The 12,705-nt window shown below is 57.4% G+C and overlaps 2 protein-coding genes across 10 annotated transcripts in view; both read left to right on the top strand.

The window, feature by feature from the left end:
* Positions 1–262: 262 nt before the first annotated feature.
* Positions 263–7,120, top strand: CXXC1 (CXXC finger protein 1). 9 transcript variants are annotated; one of them, XM_069108151.1, is made up of 16 exons: positions 269–414; positions 989–1,069; positions 1,495–1,616; positions 2,031–2,131; positions 2,234–2,469; positions 2,664–2,822; positions 2,928–2,975; positions 3,357–3,512; positions 3,984–4,091; positions 4,170–4,354; positions 4,555–4,762; positions 4,845–4,955; positions 5,314–5,363; positions 5,471–5,567; positions 5,663–5,815; positions 6,630–7,120. In XM_069108151.1, the coding sequence occupies exons 3-16, from the start codon at positions 1,612–1,614 to the stop codon at positions 6,774–6,776; spliced, it is 1,764 nt and encodes a 587-aa protein (XP_068964252.1). In that variant the 5' UTR covers positions 269–414; positions 989–1,069; positions 1,495–1,611; the 3' UTR covers positions 6,777–7,120. The 9 variants fall into 9 exon arrangements, with proteins under 9 accessions (XP_068964251.1, XP_068964252.1, XP_068964245.1 ...); XM_069108150.1 differs by lacking the exon at positions 989–1,069 and having other exon boundaries at positions 263–414; XM_069108144.1 differs by lacking the exon at positions 989–1,069 and having other exon boundaries at positions 362–519.
* A 615-nt stretch (positions 7,121–7,735) lies between these two features.
* Positions 7,736–12,705, top strand: part of LOC138177149 (methyl-CpG-binding domain protein 1-like) — a 9,141-nt gene continuing 4,171 nt past the window's right edge. Inside the window, 11 exon segments of the mRNA XM_069108165.1 lie at positions 7,736–7,844; positions 8,487–8,644; positions 9,334–9,448; positions 9,539–9,657; positions 9,917–9,999; positions 10,111–10,151; positions 10,276–10,425; positions 10,509–10,637; positions 11,116–11,232; positions 11,663–11,748; positions 12,289–12,313. Coding sequence (XP_068964266.1) covers positions 8,535–8,644; positions 9,334–9,448; positions 9,539–9,657; positions 9,917–9,999; positions 10,111–10,151; positions 10,276–10,425; positions 10,509–10,637; positions 11,116–11,232; positions 11,663–11,748; positions 12,289–12,313 — 975 coding nt within the window. The 5' untranslated portion in view covers positions 7,736–7,844; positions 8,487–8,534.

A 12,705-nucleotide genomic window follows, 5' to 3' on the forward strand; every position in this document is an offset into this window, starting at 1 on the left:
GCAGGCCCGCTGCCCTCTCCTCCACGGGAAGTGTTTGCCTTTTACTCTTCACTGCCCTGAAGCTAAGCATCTGGGCGCGCTCCGGCCTCCCGGGCCTTTCGGGGCGCGCTTGGAGATAGGAGGGCGAAGGGCTCCAGGAAGGCAAAGAGCTGCCCAAGCTGCCCGCCCCGCCCCGCCCCGCCCCGCCCCCAGAGGCCCGCTGCAGTCGCTCAGGCCAGGGCCCAACGTTGCCAGTGCGCCTGCGCTCTGTCCGGCCGGCGCGCCGAGGCCGCTTTGAGTCTGCGCACGCTTGGCTACCGACGGCCTAGGAGGCCTGGAAGGAACCGGAAGCGGAAGTGAGTCCAAGGACAACTCTCGCTCGGAGAGGCTCCCGTTGTTGTCTCGAAGGAGTCTCGAGATCCCGGCGCCGCCATGGTGAGAACGAGGGGCGGAGCCGGCCCGGGGCAATCCCGGGGGGCGGCCCGGGGGAGGAGGCAGAGCGGGTCCGGGACGAGCCCGGGGGCCTTCCTACAGGACGAGGTGTCTGAAGGGCCCCATTTGGGTGGCTTTGGGCGCCGTCCGGGGAGGAGGGGGACCCGGGAATGACGGGGGAGGGGGCGGGAGCCTTCCCCTGTTTAGGATCGCTCCCGCGGAGAGGGGCGGGGCGGTGAGAGGGCCAGGCCGGGCGGGGGGTGGGGGTCCATGGAAGGGGGGGCGCCGGCACCGCCGACGCCGCCGTGGCCATCATCCGCGTCGCCGCCATTGCTGCAGTCCGCAGCAGCAGCAGCAGCAGCAGCAGCAGCAGCAGCCCGGCTCTGCGATCCTTTCTGCCGCCGCTCCCCCGAACCCCTAGCAAAGAGGCTAGGAGAATCCCCCAGTGGAAGGCTGTAGATTTTAGGAGCCAAGGCCCTGGGGCAGGCGGGCCTGGAGGCCTCCCCTGAGGAGAAGGAAGGAAGAGGCAGTGACTGGGAGAGCCTAGGGACAGGACACCCTATCGGGCTTCCCGCAGGAAGAAGAGGTTGGGGGGAAGCAGTTAAAGTCACCCTGAAGGGTTTCCCAGCGGTAGAAGAGGAAGAAGCTGAAGGGGAAGGTCTGAGGTCACCCCTGGGGGATTCCCGGGAGGAGGTGGCTGGATTGCTGGGAGGTTTCTCTCAGGGATCTGCTTAGAGGAGGGGGCGGTGGGGAAGAGATTTCTGGAGGAAAATGGTAGACCTGGGGAGGTTCGGGGGGCAGCCCGGGGTGCAAATCCTTAGGTATGAGGTGGGAACCCGTTCAAAGTAGGGAGGATGAGGCCTCAAGAAAAAGAGAGAACCGAGGAAGGCAGGCTGAGTCTTAGGATCGAGTCAGGGTGGAGCCTGGGGGAAAGGTGGAGGACATTTCCTGGAGGGAGGAATAAGGCATGGAGTAAGGTTCCTTTGGAAGACTTTGGGGAGAAGGAAGAAGTGAAGGGGTCTGGGAAATGGGGGGGGGGAGAAGAGTAAGTGAGTGATTCCCTCTGCTTTCATGACCTTGCAGGAGAGTGAGTTTTCAGACCCAGAGCCTGGGGCTGCTGGAGGGGAAGAATCCAAATCAGAAAACGGAGAGAATGCACCCATTTACTGTGTTTGCCGTAAACCAGATATCAACTGCTTCATGATGTGAGAACAGATGGATGTGGGTGGGTGAGAGGACACTTAGTTGGGCTGAGTCTAGAAGATGGAGATAGGGGCTCTCTGGGGGAAGAGGAATAAGGAGTCACATTTGATTAGAGCTGAAGTCCTAGAATCACCAGGAGGGCTCCCCCAAGAAGGACAATGGGCCTGCATTCCCCAAAAGAGCATGACTGAGTGAGGGCTGGAGTTCCTCGCTCATTTTGTTGAACTGGGGGGGGGCACTTACAGAGATCCTCCTTTGGGGAACAGGGTTCAGGTTCCCATGTATTCCTCTGAGGAGGAAAGGGGTGGGATCAGCCTTAACTTAAGAAGCCTTTAAGCTGAATGCACTGGAAAGGGGCTCCCTGCTTTCCAAGCCTGCAACACATTTCAGCCTGTTTCTTTCTGTCCCTTGTGCAGTGGCTGTGACAATTGCAATGAGTGGTTCCATGGTGACTGCATCAAGATCACAGAGAAGATGGCAAAGGCCATCCGCGAGTGGTACTGCCTGCAGTGCCGGGGTGGGTCTTGAGCAGAGCCTGGGGTGGCAGGAGTGGCTGACTTAGGGGTAATCTTGGCTGGCACCAGAGCACTCCCTCAATCTGTGCCCATTTCCTGGACAGAAAAGGACCCAAAGCTGGAGATCCGATACCGACACAAAAAACCTTGTCGTGAGCGTGATGGGGAACACGAGGTTGAGCCCAGGGATGATGCGGCCACCCCTCGTAGGAAGGTTGCCTCAGATCTCCTTGTAGAGCCTATGGGAAGTGGGCCCATGACCATTCCCAAGGGCTTCACCTCTCCCCACAAGGCCCCACCTCCTTCAGCACCTGGGCCTGTACGAGAAGTATCCAACCAGGTGAGACCTGGAGAGAAGCTTGGCAGTCTTAGAGTTGGAGGATCTAGGGCTTGTACTAGGAGGGAACTCTGAGTTGGAAAATGATGTAAGGGCCCAGGGTATTTACGATGATAAAGGAGCTTCTTAGAACATTGCTAATCCCAGGAGTGTCTCTCCCCAATCTTCTGCCCTCCCCTACTCTATCGCCCTAATAGCAGATCAAACGGTCGGCTCGGATGTGTGGGGAGTGTGAGGCCTGCCGACGGACTGAGGATTGTGGCCACTGTGACTTCTGCCGTGACATGAAGAAATTTGGGGGCCCCAACAAAATCCGCCAGAAGTGCCGTCTGCGTCAATGCCAGCTCCGAGCCCGGGTGAGAGCGTGCAAGCTGGCTCCAGCATGTTTTGGCCTGGCTGGCCTCCACCTAACCCATGTCTACTCTTGACCTTCTGTACCCTTTCCTTTTCTTTGTCTGCAGGAATCCTATAAGTATTTCCCTTCCTCGGTGAGTCTGGCATCAGCTGTGGTGAGTGTTGGGGTTAGGACTGGAACACATTCAGCTTCTTTGGGGTACTGCCCTAATAATAGCCCGAAGTCCAGGAAACGTGATGGGGAGGGGGTCCCTCGGCCAATTAGGGGGGCAGTAGCTGGAGTGGAGATACTATTGCTGATTCCTCCGACCCATTCTCTGTCGCCTGTTTGCTTCCCTCTTCCCCTCAGTATGTTGGAAGGACCCCTGGGAGAATAATAGGAACCACAGCCTCCTCACTGTGTGGTCTGAGACCAGGCCCTTCCCCCTGTCTGGGCATCACCTTCCTCCTATTAAGGGCACTGATCCTAGGGTTTGCCTCCTTGCTCTGTGATCCACTTTTCTCCTCATCTGCTGTACCCGTTGCTTCCTCTACAGCAGAAACTTCTTCGGGCAAGGGAAGAACATTTCCAGATGTTAAAGGAGCCGCCTGAGGCTGTGGCCACACCTGAGGCACTCTCTGATGACGATCTGCCTTTGGACCCTGAACTCTATCAGGATTTTTGTGCTGGTGCCTTTGATGACCATACCTTGGTGAGGTCGAGGTCCCTGCTCCTTTTTGTTCTGGGCCTTGTGGTCCCCATTTAGGTCTTTTATCTATTTTCTCTCCTCTGAGCCCTTGAGGATCTTCTTTAGCATGAGCCCATAGGATGGTGCTAGAGATTTGGGATCTGAGGATGCAGGTTGATACCTGGGCTCTGTTCATTACCAGCAGTTATCACCTGGGAGTCTTTAGGCAAGCTATTCCAAGCATCCCCTCCCCCCAGGGCCATGGTCGGACTGGCATCTATACAGCCTGGAAGGTCTGTTCCCACTCTAAATCAAGAATATTATGAATTTGTGGAGAGAGAAAGAGGATGGTCTTTTTTTCCATGGCTTGGAGCCTATAGTAGTTAGTCTTACTGTCAGTTGTGGGACCTTCAAAGGGACAGTCAATGCCTTTCTCCTGGCTCTTTCTACTTCACCTGGTGATGGGCTCAGTGGCCTATGCCTTCCTGTCCCCAGCCATGGTTGAGTGATCCTGAGGATGCCCCTTTCCTGGACCCAGTACTTCGGAAACGTGCGGTGAAAGTAAAACATGTGAAGCGGCGGGAGAAGAAGTCAGAGAAGAAGGTGAGTGACAGGAGAGGCAGTAACAGTGGGCAGGGGGGAGCTATCCAGAGGATCATTGGCTTCCCCCTCCTGCCCCAGAAGGAAGAGAAGTATAAGCGTCACCGGCAGAAGCAGAGGCACAAGGATAAGTGGAAACACACTGAACGGCCAGAAGCCAAAGACCCGGCCTCCTTGCCCCAGTGCCTGGGCCCCAGCTGTGTCCAGGCTGCCCAGCCAGGCTCCAAGTACTGCTCTGATGACTGCGGCATGAAGCTGGCTGCCAAGTGAGGATGCCATCTTTCTCCCTTGCCCCGCAGTCTCTTGCCCACATCACAGAAGGCCTAGCTCCTTCCCCCATTTCATCCCACTCCCTTTCTTCCACTGACACAAAACTAGAGGTGGTGTGGTCCCTTGGAGAGGCTCCAGAGACCAAATGCCCTCTGAGGTCCCTTGCCATGTACATCTTCCCCTCTCATCTTGGCAGTCGCATCTATGAGATCCTACCCCAACGAATCCAGCAGTGGCAGCAAAGCCCATGTATCGCAGAAGAGCATGGGAAGAAGCTTCTGGAGCGGATCCGAAGGGAGCAGCAGGGTGCTCGGCTGCGCCTGCAGGACATGGAGAGGCGCTTCCATGAGCTGGAGGCTGTCATCCTCAGGGCCAAGCAACAGGTGGTGCGCGAGGATGAGGAGGTGAGAGTAGGCCCGATGAGGACCCTGGAAGGGGAGGGTGGCTTTCTTTGGCTCACTGGGCTCCCTGACTCCTTGTTTCTAGAGCAATGAGGGAGACAGTGAGGACACAGACCTGCAGATCTTCTGTGTCTCCTGTGGCCATCCAATCAACCCTAAAGTCGCATTGAGGCACATGGAGCGTTGCTATGCCAAGGTGCCTGGCCCCTCAGCAACGTGGGGGAAGTGCTGGGGAACATGGGCGTTGTTGTCCTGGGCCTTGGGAGTGGGGCATGAGAGAAGGGTTGGTCTTTGGGGACACAGCTGTTCATATCCTTTGAAGGGCAGGGTTCAGGTTGGTTTGGCCTGAAGAAGTGGGGAATGGCTGATGTGTATTAACCCGTGGGGGAGGGGATAATGGCTGCCTTCAGAACAGCTGGGATTGGACTGACTGTACTTGGCAAAGTGGGTGCTACCTAAAGAGACTGTCAGGGGAACAAGTACCTGCTAACGAGGGCCCTGGCTCTATGAAAGGCACATCTGGGGCACATGGGCTCTAACTTTGTCTTCCACAGTATGAGAGCCAGACGTCCTTCGGGTCGATGTACCCCACCAGGATTGAGGGGTGAGAGAGGGCACCTTAGGGGAGGGGAGGGCATGGGCAAGATGAGCCATCTTGTCAGATTTCTGATAACCATGTGGTTCTGTCGCTCCTCATCCCCACCCTATCAGGGCCACTCGACTCTTCTGTGATGTCTACAATCCACAGAGCAAAACCTACTGTAAGCGCCTGCAGGTTCTGTGTCCTGAGCACTCCAGAGACCCCAAGGTGAATATCTGAAGTGAAGGTCCTGGGGACATGATCTTTGCCATCATTTCTTGCTGTCTTGTGCATCTCTGATGGCTTGTTTTGGGGAGGGGCAGGTGCCAGCGGATGAAGTGTGTGGCTGCCCCCTGGTACGGGATGTGTTTGAGCTGACTGGAGACTTTTGTCGCCTGTCCAAACGCCAGTGCAATCGGCACTATTGCTGGGAAAAGCTGCGCAGGGCTGAGGTGGATCTGGAGCGTGTGCGGGTGGTGAGGCTTTGTGGCTCTGCCCACGTGGACTTTGGGAGCACCCGGCATGGAGCATTAGGCCCAGTTGGAGGCCCTCTGCATTCAGCCAGCTCTAGGGGCACACTGTCCCTTCCCATGGATGAGTGCCTGGAGTCCAGGCAGTGGGAAGAGGAACAAAATGGTTGGACCAGTGGGGTGGCCTGCCCTTGTAGCTAGGGAAGAGGCTGGGTTCGGTTTGTAGGGAATGGGGAGGTTAGCAGCCTGTGTGCTCAAATTGAGGTCAGTCACCCAGTGTTTCTGAAGCACTCGTTCTGTGAATGGCACTGAGCCAAAGCCACCATCACCAAGTTCTTCCAGAACACACAGCCTTGGGGGACACAGCATGGAAATAACTAGACAGGATCCATGAGGGGCAACTCCCAGGGAAGGCACCAAGGTTAAGAGGGTCAGGAAAAAGTGTTCCTGTACAAGCTTGGCCTTTAGCTGAGACTTGAAGGGAGCTGGGGAATCACACTGGTACAAATGCAGAGGGAGAGAGTGTCAGGCTAGAGGGACAGCCAGAGCAAAGGCCCTGGCTTGAAACACAAGGCCATTTTTCTGGGGGAAGGAATTGGGACTGAGGCCAACTGATCGTATTCTCACCCTGTGGAGGGCTGGGATGGGTGAAAGATGGAAGGGAGGAGTTGTATGCAGATGGTTCTGTGCAAATTACTCCCCTTCTACCCCACAACCTCCAGACCAAACTTGTAAGAGAGGTAGAGCCCCATGGTGGGTGGTGGGGGCTAGGCCTGTCCCCACCCAGCTCCACAGCTTTCCTTTCCCTCTTCTCCCATAGTGGTACAAGTTGGATGAGCTGTTTGAGCAGGAGCGGAATGTCCGAATGGCCATGACTAACCGGGCCGGCCTGTTGGCCCTAATGCTGCACCAGACCATCCAGCATGACCCCCTCACCACAGACTTGCGCACCAATGCTGACCGCTGAGCCCAACCCTGAGGAGGTGTCCTGTCACACTTCCATCCTGCTCTGCGACTTCCAGCTTTCCAAGAGGGGCCTGTAGCATACTTGCCTTTGCCCTTCATCTCTCTATACCCTTGTCTGTTTCTTCTGTGTATCTGCCCTGTCCTGCCCTCCCCTCCTCCCTGACTCTTTGGGTCAAGTGGAGGCCTATCCATGTTAGCCACTCCTTCCTAACCTCCTTAGCCCACACTACACTCTTGACTGGTGTGGGGAGATGGAGGCCCCAAAGGGAAGTCAAGGGAGAATGGGGGGGGGGCTGGGGCTGAGGCTCCAGACTGCAGTTTGTTCACAATAAACTTTAAAAGCTTTCTTCTCGCCTCGGCTGGTGTGTTGGACTGGGTGGGGTGGGGCAGAACTGAGCTTTGAGCTGCCAGCCATCTTGAGCTGGCCCATGAGAAGGCACTGCCGGTCTTGGAACTGCATGCAGACTGATCCACTTTGCTGTTGCTTCTTGTGAGGCTGGGACTGAGTAGAGGTTTTACATTGGCAACTTTCTTTTGATAAGTTCAGCCCAGCGTGTAGCTGCTGCTGTTGTCTGCGTTTTGCAGATGAGAAAACAGCCTGAAGGACCTTTAGGATTACATTGGGAGTGACTGGGTTAGGCTATGACCACAGAAGGACCTCAGATGGGGCCCTGAAGAGCTGGGCTTGGGCCAAGGCCTCTGAGCAGTTGTAGCTTTGGGTGCCAGTACCCCTGATCTCAGGCTCTGCCCTTTGGCACCGCGGTGGGCGGAGGGCAGTTTCAGAGACGGACAGACACCATGTCTGACCTGGGCTGTCCCCAGGGCCCACCCTCCTCTCCAGGGAGCCCCTCGGAGTGGAGAACGAGGGACGCCTCCCGGTGGCCAGGCCACTCCAAACTGGTGGCCACGAGCCCGCCCCGCGGATTTGCTTGGCCGAGAGCTCGGACTCCTTTCCAGAGAGGGCGGGGCGGGGCCGGATTTCCGGTTCCGGGTTCAACGGACCGTGGGCTTGCAGCCGGGGCGAGCGGGCCTTTGGCGAGTGGCGAGGATCGCGGGCCGGGCCGAGCAGGTAGGGGCGGTGTGGGAGGAATCCGGGCCCCGAAGAGGAGGGAGGGAGCGGGCGATCCCCCTAGACGAGGCCCGGCTGGCCAGGCCCGCAGGGCGTAGCCACGTCCTGCCTCGCTGCTAGTGATGGGCAGGGAGGGGACAGGTGGGGCTCCTCGGCCGCTGCCTCAGTTTCCTTCTCGGTTGCCAAGTCTGCGTCCAGGCCCGACTCCAGGGGGGGGAGGGCAGCGTGTGCCAACCCTCTGCCCTCGGGGCTAGTGCTTCCTCTGGACAGCCCGCTCCCAGGGAGGGCTCTGCTGGCCTGGGAACCGGTTCCTGGGTCAAGGGGCCCGGAGGGAGGGAGGGGGCGTTGCCCCTGTGGTCCCGGAGCCCGTGGGAAGGTGCCAGCTGTGAGTGCCAGGGCCTTGCACTGCGCTGTCCGCGGTCCGGCACTTGGGGATTTCTGCTCCGAGGCAGCCATCTTCCCTCTGGTTCCATATTGGGGATCCTTTCCTTCGCCAGCTTTGGACCAAGTGCCCTATGAAGCTCCAACTCCTTGGGCCTCAGTTTCTCCGCTTGTACACAAAACTGCCCGAGACCAGGACCCAGGCTCGGGGACTGGACGGGACGATTCCTCCCCCACTGACCTGACCCCCTCCCCCCACAGGCAGCCACCTCTGGCGCCCCCGCCTTTCGCCTTCCCGACTCCGTCCCCATGGCCGAGAACTGGCTGGATTGCCCCGTGCTGGGCCCCGGCTGGAAGCGCCGAGAATCCTTCCGGAAATCGGGAGCCACCTGTGGTCGATCAGACACCTATTATCAGAGGTAGACAGGCCCGGAGCTACATGGGGCTGCAGGGGTCGTGGGGGAGGGGTAGAGAGCTTCGAGCTGCAGATGCTCTGGGGAGGGGGCGCCCACCCTGCCATCACTATCGCCCCGTGCCCAGTAGTGCCGTGGGTGAGGTGGGCAGCCTGAGCCTGACCTTCCAGCCTCTTTCCAGTGAGGTGCAACCCACCCACCCCCAACCTCTCATTTAGGCTGAGTCAGGCATGGGAAGTGGAAGGGGGGGAAAGAAGAGGAAATCAGCATTTCTAAAGTGCCTACTGTGGGCTGCTGGAGCTAAGTGCTTTACACATTATTTTCTCATTGAATCCTCACAACTGCCCTGGGAGGTATGTGTCATTGTGATCCTCATGTTACAGCTAAGGAAACTGAGGCAGAAGGGAAGTGACTTGCCCAGGGCCACACAGCCAGTAAATGTCTGAGGCAAGACTTGAACTCAGGCCTCTACTTCAGAACCTTTCTTTTTTAGGAGCAGAGGAAAGTCACGGGTTAACCTAGGTTGGAGCCGAGGGATGGGACACTGTAGCGAAGCTGGGCCTTGGAGGAGGAGGGGTGGTGGTTGCGCAGAGCTGCTGAGTTTTCCGTTTTCTGGCCCTTCTCCAGGAATGCTCAGAGAATCATGCCCCGTCCCCCCTCCCCCCCCCCCCCCATCCCCTGTCTCTCCATTGCAGCCCTACTGGAGAGCGAATCCGGAGTAAGGTTGAGCTGACTCGATTCTTGGGGCCTGACTGTGACCTCAGTTGCTTTGATTTCAAACGAGGTGTTCTCCAGTATTTGCCGACCAAGGTAGCTTTGACTGCTGGGGTGTGGGAGGAGGTCAGGAAAAATGCCTGGGAGGTGCAGGGCCCTTTTGGACTCACACTCTTGTACCCGCAGGCATCTTCTCAGAAGAAGAAGAGACAAGCTTGGCCCAGGAAGGCAGCAGCATCCCTCAATGAGAAGCAGTCTTCAGAGCCCAGACTCACCCTGCCTGCCCCCCAGGGCCCTCTGGCCATGTGAGTAGGAGGCCTGCTACCTTATCCACCTTTCAGAGGGGATGGCAGGAAGGCAGCTGTGGAGGCTGGGCTTGGGCTCTGAACTGTCCTCTTAGTCTTTGAGGCTGCTGACCCTGTGGTGTCCCCTCAGGGCCCTTGGGGGAAAGGGATGAGATTCCAGAGTGGATCAATCGTTGGGGTCCTCCTTGCCCCCCAAACTCACCCTCTTTGTGACTTTCCTTGGGGGAGGTTCACTGGCTAGGCTCCCCTTCTTTCTCAGATGGTGTGAAAACTGTGGAGCCAACATCTCAGGGGACAGTGCTCGGCGTCAGCGACTCCGGTCTCTGTGTAAAAGTTGCCGAGGTCAGTCTGGGCCAAGCCCCTGGCTGTGGCTTTTCTTTAGGAGTTGGGTCTGGAATTAGGAGAAGGGGCTGCTGTTGGCTCTTCATCCAGTCTCTTCCTTTCCTCCCCCAGCCCAGAGAAATGCTTTCAACCGGGAACAGAGGATGTTCAAGGTACTTGCTAATGTTCAGGCTCCCTACTTAGGGCCAGCTGCTGCCCTCAAGGAGCTGACACTCACTCTAGGGGGGAGATTGTGGGATGGGACTTAGGCCTTGGCATCTCCTGTTTCCTTGGCAGCGAGTGGGCTGTGGTGACTGTGCAGCCTGCCGGGTGACCGAGGACTGTGGCATCTGCACTGCCTGTGTTGCACAGCTTCCCCAGCCTAGTGTTTCCCAGCCCCCCCGAAGCCAGTGTGCTCAGCGCCGGTGCCTCAAGATCATTAATAAGGTGAGGGAAGGCTCCTGGGGCCAGGCTGGGCTGGGCTTGGGGCTGGGTCTTCACAGTGCTACTTAGTACCCCCTGCTCCCTAGAGCTTCAGCTGTGGTCTCTGTTCTGGATGTCAAACCAAGGAGGATTGTGGGGCCTGTCGGATTTGTGAGCGAAAAGGAAAACCAGGCCTCAAAAGGCAATGGAAATGCCTTCAGCGGCGCTGCCTCAAAGTGAGTAACCCCCAGGGATCCAATCGGCACCTTATGCCATGTGCAGGTCAGTGAGCTGGAAGTCACAGAACAGATCTAGTCTCCCCTCTTCTTTTAAAAATTCATTTCTGGGGTGGCTAGGTGGCACAGTGACTAGAGCAGGACCTCCGTGGGACTAGGCTACCCACCCTGGAGTCAGGAGGACCTGAGTTCAAATTTGACCTCAGATACTTAATGCAAAACTCACCTTGTGACCTTGGGCAAGTCACTTAAATCCAATTGCCCTACCTTTCCCCCTCCAAAAAGGGGGGAAAAAGTCATTTGTTTCCAGTGACAAAAACCAGTTTTCTTCATTGTTGCAAATATCTAGTCCTCAAATTTGATACATTAGGAAACTAAGGCCCAGGGCTCTACCACAAAAGGGCCCCACTGAGGCTAAGGCCCCTAGTATACTGGTCTGGAGCACTTCCCTGTGGTTCATGATCCTCTTGTCTCCCAGAAACAGATAATGCAGAGACCCAGAGGGTTGGCTGCTCGGAAGCTCCCTGGCAGGTGGCACCGAGGCCTGGCGCCAGCACCCCCAGCTCAAGCTGTCAGCCCTTCTGGCACCGCTAAGGTGGGGAGCAAGTGCGGTCACATGGCCAGCCAGATGAGTGTCTTGCTGATCCTCCCCCTCAGATCTCTCAGCTGCTTCCTGAGGACTTGGAACCTCTGGAACCCGGGAGGGAGGAGAGGGGCCCTGAGCTTCTCTCCCACTGCCCTGACTTCCTCTAGGGAACTGGGGAGGAGGCACAGGACCCACCAACTTCTTACTCTGCTTGTTCTCTCCTTCCTGGGGGCTTGCTCACTCTCCCCAACCTGCCATCATTCCCCGATGCTATGCCTGTGCATGTCTCTGGGGGTCTCACCAGGTCCCTGTTCTCTTTTCTGATGTCACCCAGAAATGCATGGAGCTTTGGGGGTCCTCCTCCTCCACGGGCTCAGTCTCTGCCCTTGCTCTCTGTTTTTTCCATCAATCCCCTTGGGCCCCATCCTCCCCTGCTCAGGACAGGCCACCTTCAAAGCTACTTTGGAGCCAGGTTCGATGTCTGACAAGGCTCCCCACAGTGGTGACAGTGAGTGGGGCCTCAGGGTGAGGGTGTGCATGGCGCATGTGGGGACAGGACAGACTCAGTCAGTGTGCCCCAGCTGCTTCCATGGGGCTGGGCTACCCATCCTGAGCTCAGAGCTCCAATCTTCCCCTAATCCAGGTCTGTCTATATCTGTCTGCCCTAGTGGGTGGGAGGCCCTCAAAGCCTGGGAGTGGGCCCTCTACCTGTCAAGGCCTGCCTGCCTGCCTGCCTGCTTACCTGCTTACCTGCCTGCCTGCCTGCCCACCCACCCGCCCAGTTGCCCACCTGCCCACCCACCCACCCAGCCTGTCAACCCGAGGTTCCAAGCCCCAGTGGGAGCCTTGTGATGCCATCACTTTGTGATTGGATATGGCTTGATTTCAAGGAAGGGGGTGGAGGGAAGAAGACAGGATGGCCTCCAGAAGTTCATCTCTTTCCTTGCTCTCCCTCATCATCCTTCCTTGCCTCCCTACCTTTCCAATCTTCTGTGTTCCTCTGTCCCCTCCCTCCCCTGGCCTGGCTGCCAGGAGGCTCCTCCTGTGAAGGCGTGGGGCTGGTAGAGGCAGCATTGTGGCAGCTACAGCAGTGAGTGGATTTTAAACTCAGTGTCTGATTTGAAAGCAGGGGGCAGTGTCCTCCTGCCCCAGGGGGGGCCCCTGCCCTGCCCCATCCCGTCCTGCCCCCCCACACGTAAGTGAATCCTCCTATATTTCATGAAGACCAATCCCATCTCCTTTGTCCGGGAGTGGGGGGGGTGGGGAGAGAGAAAGAGAAAGTGTGTGTGTGTGTGTGTGTGTGTGTGTGTGTATGTGTGTATGTGCATCTGTGTGTGTGCTTCTGTATGTGTGTGTGTCTATGTGTGTGTGTAGGAGTCTGTGCTTCTGTATGTGTGTGTACATGTGTCTATGCCTGTGTGTGTATATGTCTGCTTCTGTGTGTGTGCTTCTGTCTGTGTGTGTGTGTCTGTGCTTCTGTAT

Source organism: Petaurus breviceps, unplaced genomic scaffold (genome assembly GCF_028583685.1).
Source record: "Petaurus breviceps papuanus isolate PSGF00001 unplaced genomic scaffold, PetGlider_PUasm1.0 90333, whole genome shotgun sequence".
In the NCBI taxonomy this organism is placed as follows: domain Eukaryota; kingdom Metazoa; phylum Chordata; class Mammalia; order Diprotodontia; family Petauridae; genus Petaurus; species Petaurus breviceps.

Bases quoted from the DNA above. Each gene is read 5' to 3' on its own strand.
- CXXC1 (XM_069108144.1), top strand. From the start codon at position 412: ATGGTGAGAACGAGGGGCGGAGCCGGCCCGGGGCAATCCCGGGGGGCG. The intron at 2,976-3,356 runs GTGAGTGTTGGG...CTTCCTCTACAG, and splicing joins TGAGTCTGGCATCAGCTGTG to CAGAAACTTCTTCGGGCAAG. The intron at 4,092-4,169 runs GTGAGTGACAGG...CTCCTGCCCCAG, and splicing joins AGAAGAAGTCAGAGAAGAAG to AAGGAAGAGAAGTATAAGCG.